The following is a 26,187-nucleotide window of genomic DNA, read 5'->3' on the forward strand; positions in this document are numbered from 1 at the left end:
TCCTCCCGCCGCCTTGGGGCCGCCCGGCACGGCACGGAGCGGGCGGCGGCCCCGGGCCCCGCAGAGCCCTCCGCCATGGCCAGCGTCTCCTACCACATCTCCAGCCTGCTGGAGAAGATGACCTCCACCGACAAGGACTTCAGGTGTGGCAGCACGGGACGGGCCCTGCGGGCGGCAGCCACCTGCGAACGGGGCCCTGGAGGAGGGGGCTGCCGGAGAGGGGTCCTGCCGCGCCAGGGGCGGGTGCGCAGGGCACCTGAGATTTGCATCAGTTGTATTTACAGGGTGTCTAGCCGACTGTAAGTTGTATTTACAGGGTGTCTAGCCGACTGTGTCCTAACTAAGGGGCCGTGTAGAGAAGCTAGAGGAGCTCCCCTCCCTTGCCTAGATTGGTGCCTGATGAAGGTGGAAGGTGGAATAAGTCTGGGCAGCTGGACTCCAAGTTGTTATTTCTTTTGTGAATAAAGAACATCGTAGCAGACATGCTTCTAGTTTGTTTTGATAATTTGTGAGATAGTCAGTGCATTAAAAGGGGTGAGTAGACCCCTGTGTCCCTGGGTGATGGATGCTGCACATACTGGCTCTGCTCAGGCTGCTTGGAAAACTTTTGCTGTGTGATGGGAGAATGTGCCTTCCTAACAGGACTGAGATGCTTTTATTTCTTTATGTCAGCAGAAAAGTTGGCATCTTTTTAGGGTTAGACGGATGGCTTGATATGTAAGGCAGTCTATCAAAAAGTAATTAAAACTGACATGTATGAAAGATTTCACTCCTTAGTATATTGTTCTCTGAGTATCATCCTGGAAGGTAATGTTTGGGCCAGACTCGGCATTTTGAGGTCTAAGAGAGGGGTTAGTAATAGCCTAAAAGTAGGTTGGTTTTTGTAGAAGGTGCCGATGTTCTCAGATGTTAAAATAGGTACTTTATAAAGAAGTCAGTGATGGAGCAGTTGTGCAGTTTGTTCAAAGAATTTACAGTTAACACTCCAAAGGAGATGTGCCCGATGCCAGGCATGTCATGTCCCAGAGGTACTGCAGGGCCACTTCCTCCCAGCACATGGCCAAGCATGACCTGTTATAGGGCCAGATTTTTCTTGTTCCCCTCACAGATGGATGTGCTGGTGAGATCCTGAGGTCCTGGGGCGGGATGGCAGCGAGGCCAGAGCAAGTCCTGGGGCAGGATGGCAGCAGGCAGCCAGGCCACAGCGGGTCCTGGGGCAGGATGGCAGCCAGGCCAGAGCGGGATGTCGGGAATGATTGCAGCGAGGCCAGAAGGGTCCTAGGGCAGGATGGCAGCAAGGCCACAGCGGGATGTGGGGCGGGATGGCAGCGAGGCCAGAGCGGGATGTGGGGCAGGATGGCAGCAAGGCCACAGCGGGATGTGGGGCGGGATGGCAGCGAGGCCAGAGCGGGATGTGGGGCAGGATGGCAGCAAGGCCACAGCGGGATGTGGGGCGGGATGGCAGCAAGGCCACAGCGGGATGTGGGGCGGGATGGCAGCGAGGCCACAGCGGGTCCTGGGGCGGGATGGCAGCAAGGCCAGAGCGGGATGTGGGGCGGGATGGCAGCCAGGCCAGAGCGGGATGTGGGGCGGGATGGCAGCCAGGCCAAAGCAGGTGCTGGGGCAGGATGGCAGTGTGGCCACAGCGGGATATGGGGCAGGATGGCAGCGAGGCCAGAGCGGGATGTGGGGCGGGATGGCAGCCAGGCCAGAGCGGGATATGGGGCAGGATGGCAGCCAGGCCAGAGCGGGATATGGGGCGGGATGGCAGCGAGGCCACAGCAGGTCCTGGGGCAGGATGGCAGCCAGGCCACAGCGGGATGTGGGGCGGGATGGCAGCCAGGCCAGAGCGGGATGTGGGGCGGGATGGCAGCAGGCAGCCAGGCCAGAGCGGGATGTCGGGAATGATGGCAGCGAGGCCAGAAGGGTCCTAGGGCAGGATGGCAGCGAGGCCAGAGCGGGATGTGGGGCGGGATGGCAGCAAGGCCACAGCGGGTCCTGGGGCGGGATGGCAGCAAGGCCACAGCGGGATATGGGGCAGGATGGCAGCCAGGCCAGAGCGGGATGTGGGGCAGGATGGCAGTGAGGCCACAGCGGGTCCTGGGGCGGGATGGCAGCAGGCAGCCAGGCCAGAGCGGGATGTGGGGCAGGATGGCAGCGAGGCCAGAGCGGGATATGGGGCGGGATGGCAGCCAGGCCAGAGTGGGATGTGGGGCAGGATGGCAGCGAGGCCAGAGCGGGATATGGGGTGGGATGGCAGCCAGGCCAGAGCGGGATATGGGGCAGGATGGCAGCCAGGCCAGAGCGGGATGCGCTGCCGTGGAAGGCTCTGTTCAGCCCGTGGCCATAATTGGTCATGCTGGTTCGGCACAGACGCTGAACTGCGGAGTGCAGCTGAGGAGCTCTCGCGGAATCAGAAATAGATTGCACGTTAACATCTTAGGGCACGTTACTGCTGTTTGCTCACTCTGGATTTTGGGCTGGCTGGGGAACACCGCAGCACTCCCCCATTCCAGATGGACCTCATTGCTGCTCAGGAATGGGCTGGCAGATTGAAGCCTCAAATGATGACCTGTACATGAGAGCTCTGGTGTGCTGAATGAGTGACATCAGAGCCTAATTTTAAAAGGAGCTGTCATTTTGTAACGAGAGAGGACTTCATGGTTCCTGTCAGACATCCATTCTGTGCAGGGCTAACATTGGAAAGCAGCTAACACACGACAGCCACACTGAGATTTCGTAGAACCTCAGACTCCTATACCAGTTTCCTGCTCCTGGGAAAATAAATACTTTCCAGAATTTCTCAATATCCATTCTGTTAGAAAACTGACTGTCAGTTGGGTCTTTGTTTTTCTTTCTAATCTGGAGTGATAAATACTCAATTGGTTTTACTCACAGCAATCTAAATATAGCGTAGTACACTTCTGAGGTGTAGTTTGCGTGGAGTCATTATTTTTTCATTTTTGAAAGTGAAAGGACTTGTCCATGTCTGGGGTCATACTATCAGTGCTAAGTTAGCCAGAAAGAACAGAGCCAGGTGAATTCTTAGACCCCAGACTGCTTTTCCTAGGCCAGGTGAAAATTTGGTGAAAAAAGCCATCATGATTTTTTTCTGGCATAGTTAACCATCTTCATTTGGTCACTGAGAAAAAAATACACATGCTGAGAGCTGCTTTTAAAGTTTTTGTTTACCTGACCCCTGTTAGGTAGTTATCTACTTGTGATATATTAATTTTCCTTTTTCTTAGGACAGTGTTGTAAATTACTCTTTGGTAGTGTGTTTTTATACAAGCACCAGTTGCCAGATTCTGCCCAGATGATGCAAAGGTGGTGCATTTGTGTCTGCATATCAGCCAATCCACTTTCTCCCTGTGTCCTTTCAGGTTTATGGCCACCAATGACCTGATGATGGAACTGCAGAAAGACTCAATAAAACTCGATGAAGACAGTGAGAAAAAAGTTGTGAAAATGCTTTTGAAATTGCTGGAGGACAAAAATGGGGAAGTACAGAACCTTGCTGTCAAATGGTAAGAGCCTAGACAGTAATAGCCATGTTCCCAGGCACTAATAAAGCCATCACAGACTGCAGAGAATGTGAGAGCAGAGCCTGGCCCTTGACACCTCCCTCAAACCTCCTCTGCAAGGGACTTTGCCCTCTGTTGCAGGCACTGCACTTTCTCCTGGTGTAGACACTCACAAGGGGTGAGCACACACAGATACCTTTGTAGCAGCAAGAGATGATTTTGGAAGTACTTCAGTGTTCCTGTTACAAACCTAACCACGTGGAAGTTGGAGCCCTAGGATTTTATTTCTTCAGGGAAAAGCACACTTAAAAATTTTGCTCATCAACCTCTTGACCTCTCTCAGGCTTTGAAATCCAGTGCTGAATTTCTCCATGGAACTGTCTTTCATAGCAATGGTACTAAACATGTGCGGCCCTTATGGGCTTTAATTTCAGGTCCAAATCCTTCTCTTCAAGGGAGTTTTAACTGAACATTATAATGCACTTGGATTTTTCCCTGACTTGACTCTGAGTGCAGCCTGTGCTGTTGCTTTGCCTTTGACCATTCCCATATTTTTTTTAATCCACGTGAGCAAAAGTAGCAGGTTCCTCTATTAGTGAGTCCTCTGATAAAGGAATCCTGCTGCTGACATGTTCTTTCCCATCTCTTTCCCCAGCATGGCTAAGTGGGCGTGTTCAGTCTAGAAATGCCATTGAATGGCTCAGTTCACCCCAGGGCTCCAGAAAGGTGGGCCATTTAAAGACAACTTTGGGTTCCTCTCTTTTTTCCTGCTGTGGATCCTGTTCGTATTCCCTTCTTTTCAACCATGTGCTGCTTCTATCCCTGTTCTTTCCCTGTTATCTTTGGCCCTTTCCTTCTGATTCCCACTGTCCTGACTTCTTTTGGCCCTGCTCCTCTCTCTGCCTGGTTTGGGTTGGTTTATTCTGGGTTTTAAAGCAAAACAGTTGGGCACTGAGCAGAGGACCAGCTTCTCAACTTCTTTATCTCTGGTGGTATCTGCAGTAAGTCCATCTCATTGCAATCTCTGATCCATCCAGAGTGTGATAATGAGGAGGCCTCAAACTGGAACCAGGAAAATTTCCTTCCCGTGCCTAAGGAGGTGCTTAGAGCTGAATAGTCATTCCCAGATAGGTGGCCAGTATCTTTAAGAAGGAGCAGTGTGACAGTTTGAAGGACATGGACAGTTGGATTGGGCCCTTCATGCTGACTGGCTTCTTGTCCCGCAGCCTGGGCCCGCTGGTGGGCAAAGTGAAGGAGTACCAGGTGGAGACCATCGTGGACACGCTCTGCACCAACATGCTGTCAGACAAGGAGCAGCTAAGAGATATCTCCAGCATCGGCCTCAAAACAGTCATTGCTGAGCTGCCACCAGCTGCCACAGGTACACTGCCTGTCCCCATTTGTCACTGAGCCACGGGGACTCCCAGCCTTTGGTAAATGGGGGAAAATGTAGAGTCCAGAGCCTGGAAGTTACTGATTCTTTACTCTCCTGCCAGAGGACAGTCTGTGAAATCAGGGAGGGACAGTAGAGCTGAGGTATCAATGGGATGAAAGGCAGAATTAAATGAAAACTTGAGCTGTATTTGGAACTGTGTATGCCAAAAATGCATCAGCTTTTCAGGGGATACCTGAGGCTCCCAGCATCAGGATTTTCCTCTGCAGCCATCTCATGAATCTGTCCTGATTAGATCTCCCAGTGGTGATTTCTTTTTTCAGCGTACCAGGAATTGAATGGATCCTAGCAGCCAAAAGTGTTAACTGACAGCAGGGAAAAATATCTTTCTTGCAGGTTCCACCATGACAGCAAATGTGTGCAAAAAGATCACAGCCCAGCTGACAGGAGCCATTGGCAAGCAGGAGGATGTGTCCGTGCAGTTGGAAGCTCTTGACATCCTGTCAGATATGCTGAGCAGGTACCAGAGGATTTCCTTCTGGCAGCTGTGCATAGAAAGGGGCTGCAGGGATGTGTCTGCTTTTGACTTCTTTATTTCTCTAATCCTATTACTGGGACTTAAAAACACAGGATTTGGTTGGCTGCTCCTAGGGAATATCTGAGTAGAGCAGGTCCCCAGCAGGGATGAGAGATAACATGCCAAGCCTTTCTGTGCTTGGGAATGGCAGTGCCTCTAGTGATGGATCACACAGAAGCTTAGCTCACACAAATGTGGAAGGATGAGGGAGGCAGGGAGGTTTATTTTAGCCCTATGAGCCCATCACATAAGCTTTTTTTTTTCTGGCTGCTTCTTGTTGCATAAGTCAGAGTGACAGTGTCGTATGTCATCTGCATGCAGGAAATTATTAGCACACCCTTGGGTCATCCAGAAGGACACAGTCAAAAACTCCTCCACGATGGAGACAAATTGCCTCTCCCTGCGTTTTACAGACCAAGTCAGTGTTCAGACCAAAATTACAAGCCCATCCTTCTCCTCCCCCTCCCCACAACATGCATGAAGTCTCCAGAGCTGAAGGATTTTCAGATTTGTTGCTGCCAAGAGGGATTTTTTCTGAGCCTTTGACTTTCACCTTGTTCCCTGTTCTGTTCGTTGCAGGTTGGGAGGAACACTGTACTCATTCCATTCCAATATCCTGACCTGCCTGCTGCCCCAGCTGACGAGCCCCAGGCTGGCAGTTCGTAAACGGGCCATCATTGCCTTGGGGCACCTGGTCTTGACCTGCAGTGGAAGCATCTTCTCAGAGCTTACAGAGCATCTGCTGGCAGAGCTGAAGAGGAACGAGTCCACATCTACCACCAGGACATACATTCAGTGTGTGGCTGGCATCAGCAGGCAGGCTGGGCACCGCATAGGTAGGATGGGCACCTTGAAATGATGCTGGGAAATGTACATGCATTTTATAGCAGCTCCTCTTAGTGGTAAAAGAAGAGTGCTCATTGTTCTTAATGTATTAATGGCTTCTGGTTGTGATCCTCTCTGTGGCTCTGGTCTGGTTTTCTGATCGTCACTTGGAAAGGAGACACCAGAGTATCTCTTTGGCTGCCCTTTGCTAGTGACTATGGTCTTCCCCTCAAGGTCTTCCAGCTCTTGCCTGGTTTGAATTAACACCTCTGTGAACCAGGTCAGTGGATTCACCCCCTTTTAAATTACATAGGGGATGGCAACATATTGTATTACTTGTGTAAAAGACCTGCCAGAGTTGAGATTAGATTCTAAGAGATCTCTAATGACAGCTCTTCCTGTGAGTGAAATGCCAAGAAGGGGCTGCAGACAGGGAGCAGGGATTGGCTGCTGAAAACCAGCACAGCTGGTCTTGGTGGGCTGCTGGCTCCTTGCCCATGAGGTCTGGGGCAGGAATGCTCTACCAGGCACAGAAAGGAAGTGGCAGCTGGCTGAGTTCTCAGCTGCCCAGGTGAGTGAAGGCTGGAATGGATTTTCACTGCTGTTTGCTTTGTCTTTCCCAGGAGAACACCTGGAGAAGATAATTCCTCTGATAGTTCAGTACTGTAACGTGGATGACGACGAGCTGCGAGAGTACTGTTTCCAGGCCTTTGAGTCCTTTGTGAGAAGGTGTGTGCCCTTGGGGAATGCCTCTGCACCATCCAGGGCATCTGTGTCCTCCTGGTGTAGATATCCATACGTTCAGCATCCTCGAAGGAGGGCCTTCCTGCAGGTATTCCTGTTGGGAAGACAGTTCACATATGAAATCTCTTCTGCACATGCAGTTTGGACTGGAATCATGACCTGCTTTACCTCAGCATGTGAGGCTGTCCTTCTGTATTGATTTTGCAGGAGTGGGAGTTTTCCTTGTCCTTGAGGTGTTCCTTAGCCAGAGGGAACTGCCTCGCTCCTGGTGCCTGGAGGGAGCTGGAGGCAGCAAGGGGGTTGGGCAGGAGAACTGCTGAGCTGCAGCTCTCCTGTTGTTTGGTCAAAAATTACTTCTTGGAAAAGGAGCCCTGCATTCTGGGCTCCTTTGGTGTGATTGTATAGTGCTGTTGAGGTGTTCTCCCAAGGAAGGGAGGATTCAACCAGGATCTGTGTGTGTGCATTGACACATACAGGTAACCAAGGGCCACCATCAAACCACAGCTGAAATGCCAACAGTAGGTTTATTTCGTTATCTTGCTAATTATACTGGGTGACAGAGACACATGGGGACACAGGCTCTGTTTGGTGTTTGGCTTAGTTATCCCGGCTAAGAGAAGGGCAGGGGGGCTTGCTGCCTGCCTCACTCTAACAAAAGGCTTCCTGCATGTCTGTGAGAGTGTATTATCTCTCCACAGGAATTGTACTGAAAGTACAGAAAGTAGACAGAGGATGAACAACATTAGGTATAATAAATTGAGTTTTCCCACACTGACATCTTTAGCCTTCCCGGTAGCAAGGTTACTTTGAGTAAAGCTATTCCCTCCTCGCCAAATTTTCTGGTTTTAACTCAGTCCTCCCAACAGGGTGAAGGCAATTGATTTATTTATTTGTCATTAAAAAATTAATGCATCCTCCCCATAGGAGATCTTCCTTCCTGCTGTGCATGAAGCAAAGATGTTCCTTGCTTCATGTACAGCAGGAAGGAACATCTTCGGTTTAACTCATATTATGGTCTGTGAAGCACTTTGTGATCATTTTGAGATTAATATTATTTGGATATTTAAAACAGCTTAGCCTCCTACTAACTTAAAATTTTCATTTGTGATAGGTGCCCAAAGGAAATGGACCCTCACATCTCAAGTGTGATGGGACTATGTTTGAAGTACATTACCTTTGACCCAAACTACAACTATGATAATGAGGAGGAAGAGGAAGAGATGATGGAAACTGAAAATGGGGAGGATGAAGAGCAAGGTGCCTGCTTGTGAGGATGGCTGTGCTCAGCAGAACACGCGGTTAACATTTCTCCCCTTCCTGCTTTCTCCTCCTGGAGAGGGCAGCTCTGAGGATCCAGTGATCCTTTAGCTCCAGTTTTCTCATGATTGCACTTGTTTCCCCTTGTGCTGTTTCTAGAAAGCGACGACGAGTACAGTGACGATGACGACATCAGCTGGAAGGTGCGCAGGGCTGCGGCCAAGTGCCTGGAGGCCATTGTCAGCAGCAGGCACGACCTCCTGCAGGACTTCTACAGAACTCTCTCCCCAGCCTTGATAAGCAGGTTCAAAGAGAGGGAGGAGAATGTCAAAGCTGACATCTTCAATGCTTACATCTCCTTGCTGAAGCAAACACTGCCTACCCAGAGCTGGCTGCACTCTTCGGGTGCCTCTGGCAAGGATGATGTTCCCTTGACAATGCTTCAGAACCAGGTGTGTGAGCAGGTGGTGGCTGGGCTAAATCACAAAGCAAGGAGAAGTAGGTACCTTGGGAATGTGGCTAGCTGAAGGAGCCCTGATGCAGGCATCTAGAGGGCCCCAGATCCAGAGAGGGCTGGCTGTTTACTGTGTGTCTCCTGCCATTCCCGGGCTGGCACAGCACAGGAACGTGGGAGTACAGCCACTGCTGCTCCTCCACCAGCCCTGGCGTGTGTGCAGCTGAGGCAGGGTGGCTTCTGGGTGAAGTGTCTGGCTGGTACCTTACTACAGCTGTTGCTCAGGAAACTCAATAAACTGTGGTAGAAATGTACCAGAGTGAGCCTCTGAGAGCAGCTGGGGCAACTGAGGTGTCCCCTTTTCATTTGCTTCTCCAAACTGCAGGTTCCCAACATCATCAAGGCCTTGCACAAGCAGCTCAAAGAAAAGAGCATAAAATCAAGACAGGGTTGTTTCAGCCTTCTGACAGAATTGGCCAGTGTTCTTCCCGGCTGCCTGACAGATCACATACCTGCACTTATCCCTGGTAAGCTTGTCTGTCATCTGGGGTGAAGCAGCAGGGCTGGTAAAATCCATTCTGAACACGGGTCCTTCTTGCCTGTGTGTTCCAGTTTTACTTATGTGAGTTATTCTGCTCAGCATTAGGACAAACACATGAAGTTCTGCTCTGTGCTGATGTGCTGAACAGCTCCCAGATTAATTCTGGCCTCTGCACTGAAAGCCAGGATAAAAATGTCAAGTTCATTTCCACAGTCCCCTGACTGTGGAAGATGCTTTTGGGAGGGCCTATTCCAGCCTCCTCTGAAAGCAGCTGGAATTGTGCTGTTACCACACTGAGATCAGAAATACAAATCCCACTTCCTTTTGCAAAATGCAGTGGCATTTTAAAAAATTCTTTATATTGACTGATTCTTTAATTTGCACCACCACATTTCTCTCTGAGCTCTCTGGCTGGTGGGCTTATGAAGCATCCCAGTGCTGGAAGGCTCCTGCCTTGTTTTTGGTGTGATTGTATAGTGAATATGAGAAAAGTCTCCTGTGATTGTCCCTTGCTGGATCCATGAACCTCCTTCTTTGGGAAAAATATGACATCATCATATTTTCTTCTGCACAGGTATTACTTTCTCCTTGGCGGATAAATCCAGCTCCTCCAACATGCGGATTGACACACTGTCCTTCCTCCACGTCCTTCTCTGCAACCACCAGCCAGAGGTATTTCACCCTCATGTCAAAGCCCTGCTGCCTTCTGTTGTCACCTGTATTGGAGACCCCTTTTACAAGATCACGTCAGAAGCTCTGCTGGTAACTCAGCAGCTTGTGAAAGTTATCAGGCCTTTGGACAAAGCTTACACCTTTGATGCCAAGCCCTATGTGAAGGACCTTTTCCCTGGTATTCTGAAACGGCTGAAGGCAGCTGACATTGACCAGGAGGTGAAGGAGCGTGCCATCTCCTGCATGGGACAAATCATTTACAACTTGGGAGACCATTTAAGCACTGATCTCCAGCCAACCCTGAAGATATTTCTGGAGAGGCTCAAAAATGAAATCACCAGACTGACAACAGTCAAAGCATTAACCTTAATTGCTAGTTCTCCACTTAAAATAGATTTGAGACCCATCATAGGAGAAGGTCTCTCCATTCTAGCTTCCTTCTTGAGAAAGAATCAACGTGCCTTGAAACTAAGCACTCTGAATGCTCTGGACATCCTGGTGAAGAACTACAGTGACAGCCTCAAGCCTGCCATGATTGAGGCTGTGCTAACAGAGCTCCCCGTCTTAATAACTGAGAATGACATGCACGTGTCCCAGGTGACTATCATGTTCCTCACGACTTTGGCCAAGGTTTATCCATCCTGTATCTCCAAGATCAGTGGCTCTGTCCTTGCTGAAATCTTTCAGCTTGTCCACTCGCCTTTGCTTCAAGGAGGGGCCCTGAACGCCATCATCGACTTCTTCCAGGCACTGGTCCTGACGAAGACGGCTGCCATGGGTTACCCGGAGCTGGTGAAGCAGCTGACAGCACCCGTTTACTCCTCGGGCTCGGCCGGGGCCTCGCTGACGTTGCACAAGCAGGCGTATCACTCCATCGCAAAGTGTGTGGCAGCCCTGTCCTCAGCCTGCCCTAAGGAAGCCCCTGCGACAGTGAACCAGTTTGTCCAGGATGTGAAAAGTCCCAAGTCCGGCCCTGCTGTTCAAGTGCTGGCTTTCCTCTTCCTGGCAGAGGTGGGCCGCACCACGAACCTCAGTGCTCAGAGGGAGCTCAGAACTGTCATCCTGGAAGCGTTCTCTTCCCCCAGCGAGGAGGTGAAATCCGCCGCCTCCTACGCACTGGGGAACGTCAGCGTTGGCAATCTGAAGGAGTACCTGCCCTTCATGCTGAAGGAGATTGGAAGCCAGCCCAAGCGACAGTACCTGCTGCTTCACTCCCTGAAGGAAGTCATCAGCTGCTCCCCAGCTGACAGCCTCACGCCTTACGTGGAGGATATCTGGGCTCTGCTCTTCAAGCACTGCGAGTGCACGGAGGAGGGGACACGCAACGTGGTGGCGGAATGCCTGGGGAAGCTGACTTTGGTGAACCCCGCTGAGCTGCTGCCCCGGCTGAGGAAACAGCTGTCAGCAGGTAGGGCAATGACCAGAGCAGGGAAATGCTGCCTTCTGATGGGAATTCATTTTGTATGCTGCTTGTGGCTACAACAGGGAGCAAGGCCAGTTGAAAGGAGAGCAAATAACAAGATGGATCTCTCTGCAAGGAGGGTCAGAGGAGCACTGGTCCGCACAAGACCAGGAAGATGCAGGGAACAGGGACTACACAAGGCAATTGTGCAGGAGCAGATTCAAATACAGAGTTGATAAGAGGAATCCTCTACTCATAACACATGTATAACAGGATCAAGGACAGAATATGTATTACAGAGTTACAGCAGTGATTTTCTATCTTTATTTTTCACTGTTTTTTTTCCCCTCTTCATTGCAGGCTCCCCACATGCCCGGAGCACGGTGGTTACTGCCATCAAGTTCACGATTACAGACCAGCCTCAGCCTATTGATGCTCTCCTGAAAGGCTGCATAGGTAGGCTGGTTTGGACTGGGGTGTGAGCTGGAGGCATGGGAGGTTGGGTATTGTTAGCAGCTCAGGGATTTTTCATTCCTGTGTGAACCTCATCTAGTCCAGTTAGTGTTTATCAGTGTTTCTCAGCTTTTGGGATTAAACAGCAATGAGTCCTTGCTAACTGCACTGATGCATTGCTCTTGGGCTTGTTCCGTTGTTTTTTAGAATGCTTAAGTTCTTTCTGCATGTAAACTCAGAATTCCAGCACCTCACAAAAAGGATCTTCAGAAGTATAACCTACACAAGGAGTGTCTGATGTCCAGGGACCCCACAAAAGCATTTGCTGTATAAAACTGGCCCTTCTGTTTCAGAGAAGTTTGAACAGATGGGATCTAAGCAACAAAAATCCCCCACAACTTCCTTGAATAACAAAGCTTCTGATTTGACTTTAGGGTAGAGGAGCTAGAGTCACATCATTTGTTTTTATGCCCAAATGCAGGGTAGTCATGTTTCTTTACTGTATCCCAAATGGAGGGAGAGAAAGCATCTCAAATGGCTCTGACAGACTGTGCTACTTATTTTACCATTAATGCTCTCATAACCAGCCTCCTTGAAATACATCCCAATATATTTTAAATTACTGCAAAAATGTTGCAGCCTGTTGGCTGCAGGACTGACTGATGTGCTCTTATCCCACAGGTGACTTCTTACAAACTCTGCAAGATCCAGACCTCAATGTTCGCCGTGTGGCTTTAGCCCTGTTTAATTCTGCTGCTCACAACAAGCCTTCTTTAATCCGGGACTTACTGAACTCAGTCCTCCCCAGCCTGTACAATGAAACCAAAGTGCGGAGGGAGCTCATCCGGGAGGTAACTGGCCTCGGCGGGGGGCACACGGTGACTCACAGCAGCCTGCGAAGCCCCGATGGAGCTGCTGCTCTCTGCTCCTTGGTGACAGCTGTACTGTTTGTCTCGGTTCAGGTAGAGATGGGGCCATTCAAGCACACAGTGGACGATGGCCTGGATGTGAGGAAAGCTGCTTTTGAGTGCATGTACACCCTGCTGGAAAGCTGCCTGGACCGGCTGGACATCTATGACTACCTGAACCACGTGGAGGATGGGCTGAAAGATCACTATGACATTCGGGTAGGTGCTGTGCCCTGGCGGTCATGTTCTGTGTGGGGTCTGGGCTGCAGTCGGGCTGTGTATCCCCAGAGCCCCGTGGTGCAGCGTCCCCAGGGCTGTCAGCCTTTGCAGACACCTGCAGCACTGCACACACCTGGGCCAGCTGCAGCTCCAGCCCCTGGCTGCCAGGGTGCGCTTGCAGCTCTTAGCAGAGCCCCTTGCACAAGTGCAGAGGTACAGCCGAGCCTGCCAGCAGAGCTGGGTGCCCCAGAGCACCAACACGTTGTCTCCCTCCTGGCCAGATGCTGACGTTCATCATGCTGGCGCGGCTCTCGGTGCTCTGCCCCAACGCCGTGCTGCAGCGGCTCGAGCGGCTCATCGAGCCCCTCCGGGCAACCTGCTCCACAAAGGTAAGAGCAGGATCGGTGTGGGTCCTGCCCAAAGCTGCCCCTGCTCCTGGCCTTTTCCCTCAGTGCTGCTGAGCCACCTGCTTCCCTCACTTCCCCAGCTGGAAAATTCTCTGCTGGCCTTTGCTGCTGTGTTGGTTCTGTGCCTGTATGGGCTTTTCTAAATGCCAGCTGAAAACGGGGCTTTGGATTTGCAGGTGAAAGCTGGTTCAGTGAAGCAGGAGTTTGAGAAGCAGGATGAGCTGAAGCGCTCAGCCATGCGGGCAGTGGCTGCTCTCCTGACCATCCCCGAGGTGGAGAAAAGCCCAGCAATGGCTGAGTTTTCATCCCAGATCAGATCCACTCCTGAAATGGCATCACTTTTTGAGAGCATCCAGAAAGATTCTGCTTCCCTCCCCACCTCAGAGTCAATGGACATGAGCTAAGATGTTTATCCCCACCACCCTCCTGCCTTGGGATACCTCAGCCAGACACCAGCTGGGTGGGGAACAGCAAATGCCACTGGGCTGCTCTTCTGCCACAGCCAACTCCAAGTCCCCGGGCAGCCCCAGGAGAAACTGGGGACGGTGTGTTAAATTTGACAGCTGGATGTGACTGGCCTGATCCAGCTGCCTTCCTATCGGACACCTCAGAGAATTGGAATGAGACCTGAGATCAGGGAATACAGCCTCACAAAGGGGAGGGGCTGGAAGATTAATATTCCCGTTTTTTCAGGAAGTTTTAAGGGGTGCACAAAGCAGTCACAGTTGTGGTTCCATGAACAATGGAAATTGCTTCTTTAAATACTCCTTACTGCAGTTACAAAGGTTTTTAATAACTGCACATGCACTTTCTACCCTAAATTGCCCAAGAATGTATTTATAGTGTTTAACTAAAAAACATGGCTAAAAACTGGAAGCCATGTAGTAATGAGTTCATCCCACAGGCCTTTTGGGAAAGAAGACTTGCACCTGCCAAGCTGCTGAGGCTGCACAGGGCAGGGGGGTTACCCAACACCCCCACCCTCCTCCTGGGGCTCCAGTTTGACATTTGGGCAAATGAAGCTTTGTTGCTTGGCTTTCATATTTATGGTTTTGACTGCAAAATACCTCAGCCATCTTCCCTGAGAGATGATTACTGACTATTTCAGTGACAAACCCTGCTTAAAGCTTTGCTTTGCAGTAACACTGGCTTCTCTCTCCCCTTGGAGCACCTTGGTGTTGGTGTTACCAGCCACAGGGATCTGCTGGTCAGTGTCAGTCACAGGGCTCAGAGGTGGCAGGCAGGAGCCAGGGGTGCAAGCACACAGCCCATAGCGGCTGCTGTGCTCAAATCCTGCTTTGTGCAAGAGAAAATGCCTTAAGAGACAAAGGTTCTAACAGCCAACTAGAGGATGAGGCAATCATGACACATTGCTCTCGCCATGAACTGCTCTGTGCTTTTTTTTTCTCTTTTGACAGAGTGGTTGATGTGAATAGTGTTTATAGTGCTGTGTGAAAGGACATGTGTTGTCCGGGTGCTATAGAAAATAAAATACACTTTAAAGCTGCGTACCCTGAGTTCACTGACCATCACCATGACACTGCTCCTCGAGTGCTCGTGACAGCAGAGCCCTGGAGCCAAACACAGGCTGCTGCCCCTCCTGTGCCCATGCAAAACAGAACCCAAGTTGGACTGAGGCTTTATTAAATACACCTGTGCTGCAGAGGCTGCTACTCGTTCTCCTCGCTGCGCAGTCTGGCGTTGGGGTTGGTGATCTTGATGGCGAGCTGTGCGGCTCTCTCCACGATCACCTTCCTGTTCTTCGAGGACACATTGTGGGCAATCTCTGCACAGTACGACCTGTTGGAGACACACAGCGTTGGCCTTGGCTCCAGCAGCACCCAGAGCTGAGGCAGAGCCCTCTGGAGCCAGGCCACCGTGGGACAGCATTGGAGCTGTCCTGCCAGCAGTACTCAGGCACAGCTGGGCTCGGGGGCATCACTGCACGGGCACTGAACCATGACTCCCACCCCTCACTGGCCTGAAGCAGGAGCTCCCCTGCAGAAAAGCTCAGCTTTTCCTGTGAATGACTCAGCCAAAGGCCGTTGTTAATTACGGTTCTTACTACTTTGTAGCAAAAACAAGCACTGGAACAGACTTGTGCCCAGGTCTGACCCAGAGCTCCAGTTCTGTCTGTGGTTACCAGTGATGTGGCACAGCCCTGCTTGCCACCGTTGTGTATTTTTGCCAAGGGGATGAGATTGCCAGCTCCAAGGCCCCTCTGTGCCCCTACCCTCCAGCAGCCATTCACTGAGGGAACAGTGATGGCATCTATGCTCTCAAAGCAATGATTTTCCTCGTTTCCCGTGACCATGCCACCCCTCCCAGGCGGGAGTACAGCCCCCACACACTCACTTGTTGCTCATCATCAGCACTTCCAGCTCTTTTACGTTGTGGACCAGGAACTTTCTGAAGCCTGTGGGCAGCATGTGTTTTGTCTTCTTATTGCTGCCATAGCCGATGTTGGGCATCAGGATCTGTCCCTTGAAGCGCCGGCGCACTCTGTTGTCGATGCCTCTGGGTTTGCGCCAGTTGCGCTGCACAAATGCAGAAAATGCAGTTACAAAACGAGACCACCCTGACCACAGCCTACACCGGCCCCCACACTCCCTGCCCAGCTGCTGCAGCTTGGCACCATCCTGCTGGGCTTTCCTTCACCACCTACACCAAAGGTACCCCAAAAGCTCTGTCCTGGGGAAGCTGCAGCAACTCCTCACCTTGATCTTGACATAGCGGTCAGACTGGTGCCGGATGAACTTCTTGGTTCTCTTCTTGACGATCTTGGGCTTCACGAGAGGCCTGAGGGCAGGCATGGTGGCTGCGGGACAGAGCGGGGTGAGCGCGGGGCGTGCCCCAGGTGCGGTGCAGCTCCCCGGGCCACGCGTGTCGCAGACTGCCTTCCCCCAGGGGCCACGGGCGGGCCGGTGAGGGAATGGGTCTTCATCTGCTGAGGCTCTTCCTCCCGCCTCCGAAGCTGGCAGAGCACTGGGAGCTCTCCAGATGCGATCCTGGGAGGTGCCGCGGTGTTATCCCCAGGCCCTGCGATGCTCCTGCCCGGAGCCCGGCGCCGCACGCCGCGGAGACCAACAGCGACCGAGACCCCCCGGCTCCGCCCGCCCACGCTCCGGAGGCCCCGGCCCGGCTGGTGACCGAGCGCGGCCGCGGCGGCCCCGCCGCCCGGGAAGGGGCGCGGGTGGGCCCCCAGCGCCGCCCATCCTCCGCAGGCAAAGGACCGGTGCCGGCCCGCGGGAGCCGCCTTCCGCGCCACGGGGAAAAGATGCGGCGGAGGGGAAGGGAAAGGGAGGAAACCGGTCCGTGCCAGAAGCGCCGGGGCCCGGATGGCCCCGGATGGCGCGGCCGGGACTCACCGGTGCCAATGGCGCGTCCACCGCGGGCCGGGCGAGAGAGGGAGGGGCCCCGCGCAAGCGCTTATGGGACAGGCGGGCGGTCCTGGCAGGGGCGTGTGGCGCTGCGGCCGCGCACCCGGGGCACCGGGCACCGGCGGGGCGGCGCGGCGATCAGTCCGCCGCCGCGGCGAGGTGGCACCGGGCAGGGAGGTTCAGTCCGGCAGGGGCGCCCAGAATCGGTGTTCCCCGCCCACCGCCACGGACAGCGCGCCTGCTACGGGCCTGCCAGGACCTGTGTGCGTCACAGCGCAGGCGGTGCCCGCCAGCTGCTTCCGCCAGTGCGGGCAGGCGGGCGAGCGCCACCCGGCGGCGCGGCGGAGCCGGCCGGGCCCGCTCGGGCTCCGCAGGCCCGGAACGGGGGCACGGCCCGAGCGACCGAGAGCGGCCCCGGCTCCGGGAGCCAGAACCCGCCTCGGGCCCTCTCCGGCCGCAGCGAGACGGGGCCCGTCCCTGGATGAGACTGGGAAGGCGCCACTAGCTCCGGCGGCACCGGGGGCCGGGCCAGGCCCGGGCAGCGGGCATGGAACGGGGTCTGCTGGTCCCGGGCTGCTCCCTGCATATGCTCTCCCCCTCAGCCCATGTCCAGGGCAGGTAACGGTGGGCACTGGATGGCTGTGCCCAGCGAGCCCCCAACCCGGGGAGGCAGCTGCGGGCACAGAGCCGCACTGCAAGAAGAGACAGGCACTACAAAACAGGGACACGTTTATTAAAAAATAGCAATGACCCCAGCCATGACATCACACTAATATTTACACCCAGAGCTGTGAGGGCACCCGAGGGGAGGTGGTGGGGCAGGTCAGCCCAGCTCAGCTCAGTCGATGCTCAGCCTCTCTCGGTTCTCCCACAGCCACGTGTGGTAAACGTTCAACTTGTGGTCCTGTGGCTGCACCTGAGACACAGGGAAAATGTCAAATATTTAGTAAAACACCTTAAAATATCTCATCACTCCAACGTTGTCAATGTTGGTTTTCCAGTGCCAGGGGGTCGGTGGGCACAAGTGAGACCCGAAGGGCGCCACCCACCTCCTTCCACTCGTTAACACAGAAGATCCTGTAGGAGTCGTTGCCGTACTTGCCGATGCCGTGCAGCTCGATCGGGTAGCGCCACGCCTTGCTCAGGTACTCACCTGCGGGGCAGGGCACAGCACTCAGCACCTGCACACACACACCTGCCCTCACCGCCTGCACACAGGAGCACCCTGTGCCACTGTTACATGACTTCACTTTGGCACATTTCAAATGAAAACCAAAAGTTTCAGGTGTTTCCTGGTGCACGCAGACCGTGAATCCCCACAGGTTAATCTTAAACTGTGGTGTTTACATTCTCTGTTCAGAGAATATGAATACCACATTAAACTGTTTTTCAACAAACCACCACTGGAGTTTTAATCATAATCTTTCTCATCTGAACAAAATTCTCCTCGGCAGATTCTGAGTACAGAATCAGAAAAATCCCAGCTGGAAGGGCCTTCTGCAGGTCACCAGAGCAGCCCTGAGCAGAGCCACCCTGTGACAGTGCTCAAACACAGCAGCAGTGCTGCGGGTGCTTGGGTCTCTCCCACTCCAACCAGTTTCTGGTCTCCTGCAGAACACACCGTGCCTGGCGTTTCCCTCCCAGGTCACACCGGGATCAGCAGCTTTGCCTGTGTGACACCAATGATCCCAAATGCTGCACAAAACAGACACCAACACACCCAATCCCCAGAGCAGCGTCTGCATCAAAGCTGTTTGTCTTTTGCCAGCATAACTAAGATGGTTCCAGCTGTCAGGAAAACCCACCTGAGAACCTGATGATGGTTTTGGCTCTGAGTTCATAGAGGCCCAGAGGTTTGAGCAGCTCTGACATTTCTTTCCAGTCTGCAGCCCTGGCTACCTCAGGAGAAGGATACCTCCTCAGGAACTCCCAGAGCACTGGAATGGCCATTTTCCCTGGTGAAAGAATCCTGTGAGCAGGAGGCTGGGATGGGGCTCTCCTTCTGCACTATCCATATGCTTTCTCAAGTGAGCGCTTCCAAGGTAAGGTACCAACTAAGGATTACTATTGCACAGTGACACAAGTTAAAAGTTATTTCATTAACACCATTAAAACTGGCAGCTGTTTCAGCCCTGTAACACCTCCCAACATCTACACACCTACTCCTGCTACTCTGCTTACCTGAAGTTTTGTTGAGAAATATGGTGGCAATGAGAAGCTTCCATGGATCATGGAAGAGTGTTTCCTGGATAAGATTGAAAGGAGAACGTGGAGGAGTCCATTTTCTGAGGGCCTTCCTTTTGGGTGGGCTGAGGGCTGTACAGGGCCAACACAGGAATGTTTATTAGACAGCAAAGGATGGCTTTACCTATTTAATGAAAAAAAAAAGAAGACCACCTCTGAAGCATTATTGTGGAGGCACTGTGCATAGAGGGAGCCACAGCAGCTCCCACACGGCCTTTGCACGGCAGCAGGGGACTGTCCCACTTGGCACAGCTGCAGCCAGTGTTAAGCTGCAAGGAGTTTTCCACATCATCACTTGATCCTGAGCTATCCGATCCCTTCCCCATTAAAAAATGTATTTCCCTAAATACAATACCTTCTTTGCTGTATTTACTGGAAAAATAGGGACTTGTTTTCCTTCTCTCCACTTGTGTTCGTGGGACAGACTCTTCTGTAAAGAAATAAACTTCAGCATTAAGAAAAAGCAGCAAGTATTTTGTTGTCATGTTTCACACACCAACTCTGCTTTATGCAGTGATGGAAACAGGAGGAATTCTTCTCATGTACAGAACACAAATGTACCTTAAATCTCCTCAGATTATTGCCTGACACTGTACAGCTTAAGAGCTTGGCAGACTAAGTTTCAGTTTTGAGTAAGTCTGCATTAATTTAAATGCTGTTGGATAAAAATGAGATTTGGATGTCAGAGCAGCTTGACCTGAAGCAGAACACGTGGCCTCACGAGCCAGGAGAGGCCTGGGCAGAAGGTGAGGGCTGGCATCACCCTCTGCTGTCACACCCACCTGGAGGCATTGTGGCTGCTGCGGGGCTGGTCCTGTGCCACGGCTCAGCATCCACCTCGGTGTCAGGCTGCACACTCTGCTCACCCAGAGCCCCCGCATCGGCCACTGGGCCTGTCTCCAGCCCAGAGGGGTTCTCCTCAGCCCCTGCAGCAGGTGTGTCACTGGAGCACTGCCCCTCCTTTGGCAGGTGAGCCAGCTCCCTCTGTGAGCCAGGCACTGGCCTGGACACGGCTGCCAGAGCTGTCCCTGCAGCCCCAGGGTCAGCACCTGCTTCACCCACTCCCTGGCTGTCAGCTCCATGCGTGCCTGTCTGCCTGTGGCCCCTCTCGTTCTGAGCACGCTTGGTCTCCCATGTGTTAGGGACTCTTCTCTGCCTCTTGCTCTTGGCGTCACCTTGGTTCCTCCTTTCTGAGTCCTCACGTTTCCTAGTTTGAACGCTTCTCCCATCTGCCCTCTTTCTTCTGGTTTTCAAGTTCTCCTCTGGGTTTGTGCCTACCACTACAAAACCTGTGCCTTCCACAGTAGATGTAGCATCTTCCAGGTGTCCACTCCCAGCCTGGATGTTCTGAATTCCAACCTCAGCACCATTCTGTGCATGGAGCTCCTGCACTTTGCTCTGACAATCCTCCTTTTCCAGGTCAGTCCTCGCAGCTCCTGTGCCATATCCCTTCAATCCTGAGCATGTGCTCCCTCGAGGAGCTGCAAAATCAAAATCTGCTGCTTTCAGTGCTGTCTCCCCAGTTTTCTGTAAATACTCCACAAGTGCTCGTTTTGACCTCAGCTTCTTCCCTTCAGGGCTGTAGTAGGAAAGGAAAGGAAATTAGCAATGGCTTTCTCATTCTACTGCTCTTAGCTTCAATAATATATGAAAACAACCCCAAAACGAAGGACAAGACCAGTTTTTGAGGGCGACGCCTGGGTAGATTTCTGTGGCCCTGCCAAGCAAGGCCACACGGATCTCAGTGACAGCCCCCGCCTCACCTTATGAAGTACACGTCGATCCTCCCGGCCGTCCTGCCCGCCCGCCGGCGGCTGCTCACCCGCTGCCACCCGCGGGGGACGGGGCTGGGGCTGGGGTTGGGGACGGGCCGTTCCGCCGCCGCCGCCGCGCCTCGACTGCCGCCCCCGGGGCTGCAGGGGAAGAAGAGCCCGGGTAAGGTCCCGCTGCCGGCAGAGCCCCGGGGACAGCGGGGCGGGCCTGGGGCCGGATCCCCGCCCGCACGCCGGTGGCGAGGCCCGCGCGCCGGACCCACCCCGCCCTCACCCGCCCGCCGCTCCCGGCGCCGCCATCTCCCGCGCGCCGCTCACGTGACCCTCCCGGCTCCGCCCCGCGCGAGCGGCCCCGCGGCGCTGGCAGCGCCCCCTGGCGGGTGGCGGACCCGCGGGCCGCGGGCGCAGGCGCGTTGCCCGTGGCAGCGGCGGGGCCGGGGAAGCGGCGCCCGGCGCGGAGCGGGCCCGGCCGTGAGGGGCGGCGCGGGGCGGTGCCGAGCCGTGCGGGGTCCGAGGCATGCGGGCCGCGCTCACCTGGCGCGACAGGGCCGAGCAGTGGTGAGCGGCCCGGGCACAGCCGGCGTGCCGGCCCGTTCCGCTCCGGGCGGCTGCTCGGGGCCGTGGGGGGCTCCCAGCGCGGGTCGGGCCCGGGCGCTCCTGCCGCTCGGGGTTCGTGGGCAGTCACAGCCACGCTCCCTGGGCCGCTGCAGGGCTGGCCGGGCGGCACCTCTGGTCAGTTTCTGTCTCCTGACACGCGGTTCTTGGTTTGTTTGTTTGTTTGTTTGTTTCCCGCAGCATTTACGACCTCGCGTTCAAGCCGGATGGGACCCAGCTGATAATTGCTGCTGGAAACAGGCTGCTGGTAGGAAAACCTCCTTGTCCTCTCTCCTTTTCAGCTGTAGGAGCATGATTTCTTTCACATTAACTTATGAATATAACCTATCTGAAATCCCCTTATCTCTGTTAGTGCAGCCTCACAGTAACATACATATTAATGCAGGCCAATTCTAAAGTGTTTTGAAGTTTTTAAATATTTCTCACCAAGTTTTAAGCTCTATTTCCAAAAGTAATGGGATTTAAGTTATTTGTGTCATCTCGTGCTCCTGTGCGCTGCCCGGGGTTTGAGGTCCGTGAACCCGCCCCTAGTCCTGGCGCAGCGCAGGGGCCGTGCTGGTGCGAGTCTCCTTAAATCTGTGGCGAGGGCCGAGGCTCAGACCCGTGTCCTGGCGTTGGGGTGACAGGACCGGTGTGGGAACATTCACCTCCAGCTGTCTGTGGGTCCCTGGGGCTGCTGCAAGAGCAGCTCAGCACCAGCTGCTCGCAGGTCCTGCCAAGCTTCCAGGTGGGGCAGGTGTAGGAGCTGCAGGAAGGGGCAGATGGGATGGATGGATGGATTGTAGAGTTCAGCATTGCAGGACAACAGCTGTTGTTTTCAGGGCTAACGCAATCATGTATTTAGTGATGCTCCTTTGCAGTAATTTATTATGCTTAAACATAAAATGCGTAGAGAGATGTTTTAACAGCAAGATGTAAAATATAAAAATAAAAGATAAAAAGCCAATAAGATGTAAAACAAGCTGCCAAACAAGCTGTTGAAAAATGTCCTTTGTGCATGTTATTTTCTAGTACTGACTTCTTTCTTTCTAAGAATATCGAGTTACAGAAAGCTGTGTCTGTGCTAGAAAATGTTTTGTCTTGTATGAACTATATGAAATCCAAAAAGCAGGCACAAAAGGAAGTGCATAATCTGCTGACCTTCAGTAATTTTATATCCCAGCCGTCACACTGGAGGTGTTTACGCCAGGTTGGATGGGGCTTGCAGCAACCTGGTTTAGTTGAAGGTTTCACTGCCCCATGGGGGCATGAAGTGAGTGAGCTTTAAAGTCCCTTCCCACCCAAATGTGGTTCTCTGATTCAATGGAGGTTTTTTTTTGTGCAAGTTCTTTTGTTTGTATATTTGGATTGGTTTTTTCTCCCCATTTGAACAGGTGTATGATACTTCTGATGGAACCCTAATTCAGCCTTTGAAGGGACATAAAGACACTGTGTACTGCGTGGCTTATGCCAAAGATGGTAAATAGCACCCTGGGGCACTGTTAGCCTGGTTTGTAGAGTGCATCTCTCCCACTGGTGGTTGATTGCCCATGGAAGTTGGAAGTGGGCATTGTTCTGGTCACAGCGTGGGACTGCTGGGGTTTGTTCTTTAACAAGTGCTGGGTTTGCTGTCCAGTGGAGGCTGTGATCTGCTGTGCAGATCTACCTGCACAGGTGCCTGTATGGTCACCTATGAGCCCAAGAGCTGTGGTGCCACTGCTCCTCCTCTTTGACTTTAGTGTTGGGCTTAGCACTGGTGAAGGGTGTATTCATGGGCAGCGTGAGGAGAAGGCTCACCTCAGAGATTCCTGTTTCTACTACTCATCTGCCTCTGAGTTTTATTCCTGTATTTCCTCTGTCCCAGAGCTTCCTGATCTCCTGATCCTTCATGTGTTACCTGCTCAGTGCACTCTGCTTCCAGTTCTCTCATGGTCTACAACTCTCATTGAGTGGGACTCACTCTGTGGGTTGGGGGCCTTCCTGCAGCTGCTGCTGTTTGGGTGATGGGAGTTCCTGTGACACTGCACCAGTTTAACTTGTTTCCCATCAATCTCCAGCCTGGGGCTGGACAGCACTGGAAGGTCTGGTTACTAGCAAGGCCATGGAAATGGTGCAGTACAGCCACTGGAACTCCATGTGCCCGGGAAAGCACCAGCACATCCAGGACTCGGTGTCAGCCCCTTTATTACTTGAGCCTTGTCGAGTTCAAGAACTTCTTGCTCTCTCTTTGATTGAGTATTTGGAGTGAAAGTGATTCTTGTATGTGTGGGATTTAATTTATCTCTAATTCCTAGGCAAGCGTTTCGCATCTGGCTCTGCTGATAAAAGTGTGATAATTTGGACTTCAAAGTTAGAAGGAATTCTGAAGTACACGTAAGTGATGCTGTTCAGTTCTGTGCCTCAGAAGCTGATTTTGATTATTCACTGCTGCAATTAAAGAGCATGAGCTGTTAGATTTGGGAGAAGGTTCACTAAGGTCAGAGAAAATGGGTGATAGGGGAGGGAGGAGGAAAAGAGCAGCTGAAGTATCTGAGTGAGACAGGAAAGCAATTAAAGGCATAAAAGGAGGTGGGGAGTTCAAAGAAATCTGTGAATTTAGAGGGCTGACAGAGAACTAGGGAAACTCATAATAGGTCAGAATAAAATTAAACATAGTATGCCCAGTCTTCTATAATAAACCATAATTCTGGTTCAAAGATCAAATTGAAGATGGGTTTGTCTCTTCTGGTAGATTTCAATAATTTGGCTCTGTTTTCAGAGAGCCCTCTGAAGCGACAGCTTCATGTTCTCCTGAGTGCACATTTATCAGGAGTTGGCTGGTCGCTGCACAGGGCCCGCACAAGCGCGCTTGGTTTAGGATTTGGTTACAGCCTTCAGTCATATTTTTCAATGTTGCTGTAATCTTGATGAAATACAGTGAATCCTGCTACTTGGAGACAGTTTTTACAAGGTTTATTACTTAATTACTTTACAGTGATAGCAGACTTACTTGATGTACTATAAACCAATCCAATTATTTTGGCATCTGCTAAAGCTTTCAGCTCACTTGCTGAAAGTCAGAAAAGGGACATTTAAGAATGATTTATTGAAATCTGACTGTAACTTCATTCTAGGCATAATGACTCTATCCAGTGCGTTTCATACAATCCTCTCACTCATCAGTTGGCATCCTGCTCGTCTGGGGATTTTGGTATGTCTTCTCCCTTGAACTTTTCCATCAAGACAGTGAATGCCATTACAGCTGGATAGCTTAGCTAACTACAGATAGGTACAGCTCTGTGACTCCAGGAGAGATGGGACACAAAGCTACCTAACATTCAGTGACATTGGATACTGATTTAAACCACTTAAACTCAGTGAGAAAGGACAGTAGTGAGGGGTCACAGGATGAAATGTGCTGCTCTGTTACTGGAGTTTTTTGCAGAGACACCCTCTGTTATTTAGATGGATTCTTTTTCCCCATTTAATAATAAATAATATGTATTTAAATGTCCACTTGCAGTGTACAAGACTTTGGTGCCTCTGAAATCCCAGCTGAGTTCTCTGACAGTATTAGTTTCCAGTCTGAACTCTGGCACATGCTTACTTGTCATTGGCTCTTTGTTTTCTTTCATCAAGGCTTGTGGTCTCCAGAACAGAAGTCAGTCTCTAAACATAAAACAAGCAGCAGGATTACTTGCTGTAGGTAAGTTTTAAGGGTTATCTGTGTCATTTAAGTTAGTTTCAATACAAACCATTTCAAGTAAGATAGAAGCTTTAAAAAAAAAATTACTTTTCCTTCCTTCTTTTTCAGTAGCAAAGTGTTGGGTTATGCTTGGTCCTGTTTATAACCAAATCCTTTTGAAGGCATCAGAGACAGATTCTGGTCTTGAGCAGGTGTCTTAGCTGTTCTGTCCCATCTGTTCTTCTCTTTTGTGCCACAACAATAAAATGAAGTTACAGGAAAAATAATTGCAATGTTTGTTTGTTGTTCATTCCCTGTACTGTTGGGGTTTTCAGTTGAAGAAGTTATTATATTTGTGGGGAATCTGAAGTAAGGATTCATAACTGAAGTAATTCATCTGACTGAAGAATAGACCAGAATAGACCCTAGGCCTCCCCTGTCCTACACCAGACAGTTCCATCTGATCATGTTCTAAATGTGGCTTTTAAAGCATCTTGGTCTGCTCCCAGACTGCCATCCCCAAACTGTATCTGACTTAGCGCATGTTACAAATATTGCAAGCTTTAAATTATTATTTTACTTCTTTATATATGATAAAATGTCCTTGATGTAGAGAGTGCTGTTGCTATAAATGTGGATTTAGATGCATAAACAAACCATAGGATTACTAGCCACCTCCCAGAACTCCCTCTTAGAAATATACTTTAATCTACCATTCCTGTGTGAGTGTGCTATTCACCATCCTGCCTTCCTGCTGCTTGTTTGTAGTAGTTTACTCTTCAGTGTGTATGTGTTTTCTCAGCTGGACAAATGATGGCCAGTACCTTGCTTTGGGGATGTTCAACGGCATTGTCAGCATAAGGAACAAAAATGGTGATGAGAAGGTGAAAATAGAGAGGCCAGGGGGCTCTTCCTCTCCAGTATGGTCAATTTGTTGGAATCCTTCCAGGTAAATAATTTCATCCTTCTTTTTTTTTCATTCTGAATAGATAATCCTTGGCTCATTGATTGCAGAAAGGCTTGACTTCTATCCCTGCTGGAGCAGATTAATTCCCATATATGTTACCTTCTTTAAGTGATTATATATTGGGGTTTTGGCTTTGCTGCCAGTCTTCAACTGAATAGAAACCTGGGAACAAGTTTAGATTGGAGACATG

The 26,187-nt window shown here is 51.7% G+C and overlaps 4 protein-coding genes and 1 non-coding gene across 11 annotated transcripts in view; 2 read left to right on the top strand and 3 right to left on the bottom strand.

Annotated features, from left to right (window-relative positions):
• Window positions 1-12: 12 nt before the first annotated feature.
• On the top strand, window positions 13-14,883 carry LOC134422703 (cullin-associated NEDD8-dissociated protein 1-like). Of its 3 annotated transcripts, none has more exons than XM_063165074.1 (15): window positions 13-143; window positions 3,384-3,527; window positions 4,751-4,905; window positions 5,314-5,437; window positions 6,074-6,330; window positions 6,943-7,048; window positions 8,175-8,320; window positions 8,480-8,772; window positions 9,160-9,301; window positions 9,890-11,395; window positions 11,750-11,845; window positions 12,524-12,693; window positions 12,805-12,969; window positions 13,251-13,358; window positions 13,553-14,883. In XM_063165074.1, exons 1-15 carry the CDS (start codon window positions 76-78, stop codon window positions 13,778-13,780), a joined length of 3,708 nt encoding a protein of 1,235 aa, XP_063021144.1. In that variant the 5' UTR covers window positions 13-75; the 3' UTR covers window positions 13,781-14,883. The 3 variants fall into 3 exon arrangements, with proteins under 3 accessions (XP_063021144.1, XP_063021145.1, XP_063021146.1); XM_063165076.1 differs by lacking the exon at window positions 13-143 and adding an exon at window positions 4,180-4,250 and having other exon boundaries at window positions 3,391-3,527; XM_063165075.1 differs by lacking the exon at window positions 13,251-13,358.
• A 120-nt stretch (window positions 14,884-15,003) lies between these two features.
• Window positions 15,004-16,849, bottom strand: RPL32 (ribosomal protein L32). Its single transcript, XM_063165081.1, has 4 exons — window positions 16,745-16,849; window positions 16,094-16,194; window positions 15,732-15,913; window positions 15,004-15,176 (listed from the first exon to the last, which is right to left on the bottom strand). Exons 2-4 carry the CDS (start codon window positions 16,187-16,189, stop codon window positions 15,047-15,049), a joined length of 408 nt encoding a protein of 135 aa, XP_063021151.1. The 5' UTR covers window positions 16,190-16,194; window positions 16,745-16,849; the 3' UTR covers window positions 15,004-15,046.
• Window positions 16,258-16,394, bottom strand: LOC134422722 (small nucleolar RNA SNORA7). The gene has a single exon (XR_010028913.1). It is a non-coding gene; the product is annotated as a small nucleolar RNA SNORA7 (small nucleolar RNA).
• Window positions 16,850-17,468: 619 nt separating the features above from the next.
• Window positions 17,469-21,291, bottom strand: MBD4 (methyl-CpG binding domain 4, DNA glycosylase). Its single transcript, XM_063164346.1, has 8 exons — window positions 21,096-21,291; window positions 20,764-20,980; window positions 19,783-20,579; window positions 19,356-19,430; window positions 18,938-19,072; window positions 18,562-18,711; window positions 17,806-17,909; window positions 17,469-17,672 (listed from the first exon to the last, which is right to left on the bottom strand). The coding sequence occupies exons 1-8, from the start codon at window positions 21,289-21,291 to the stop codon at window positions 17,595-17,597; spliced, it is 1,752 nt and encodes a 583-aa protein (XP_063020416.1). The 3' UTR covers window positions 17,469-17,594.
• The window catches only part of IFT122 (intraflagellar transport 122), a 29,959-nt gene continuing 25,025 nt past the window's right edge, over window positions 21,254-26,187 (top strand). For all 5 annotated transcript variants that reach the window (XM_063165084.1, XM_063165082.1, XM_063165083.1 and 2 more), the window contains exons 1-7: window positions 21,254-21,330; window positions 21,568-21,634; window positions 22,761-22,845; window positions 23,661-23,739; window positions 24,480-24,556; window positions 24,985-25,051; window positions 25,833-25,979. In XM_063165084.1, coding sequence (XP_063021154.1) covers window positions 21,290-21,330; window positions 21,568-21,634; window positions 22,761-22,845; window positions 23,661-23,739; window positions 24,480-24,556; window positions 24,985-25,051; window positions 25,833-25,979 — 563 coding nt within the window. In that variant the 5' untranslated portion in view covers window positions 21,254-21,289. The remainder of the gene's footprint in view (window positions 21,331-21,567; window positions 21,635-22,760; window positions 22,846-23,660; window positions 23,740-24,479; window positions 24,557-24,984; window positions 25,052-25,832; window positions 25,980-26,187) is intronic.

This window comes from Melospiza melodia, chromosome 10 (assembly GCF_035770615.1).
Source record: "Melospiza melodia melodia isolate bMelMel2 chromosome 10, bMelMel2.pri, whole genome shotgun sequence".
NCBI classification, from domain to species: Eukaryota; Metazoa; Chordata; class Aves; order Passeriformes; family Passerellidae; genus Melospiza; species Melospiza melodia.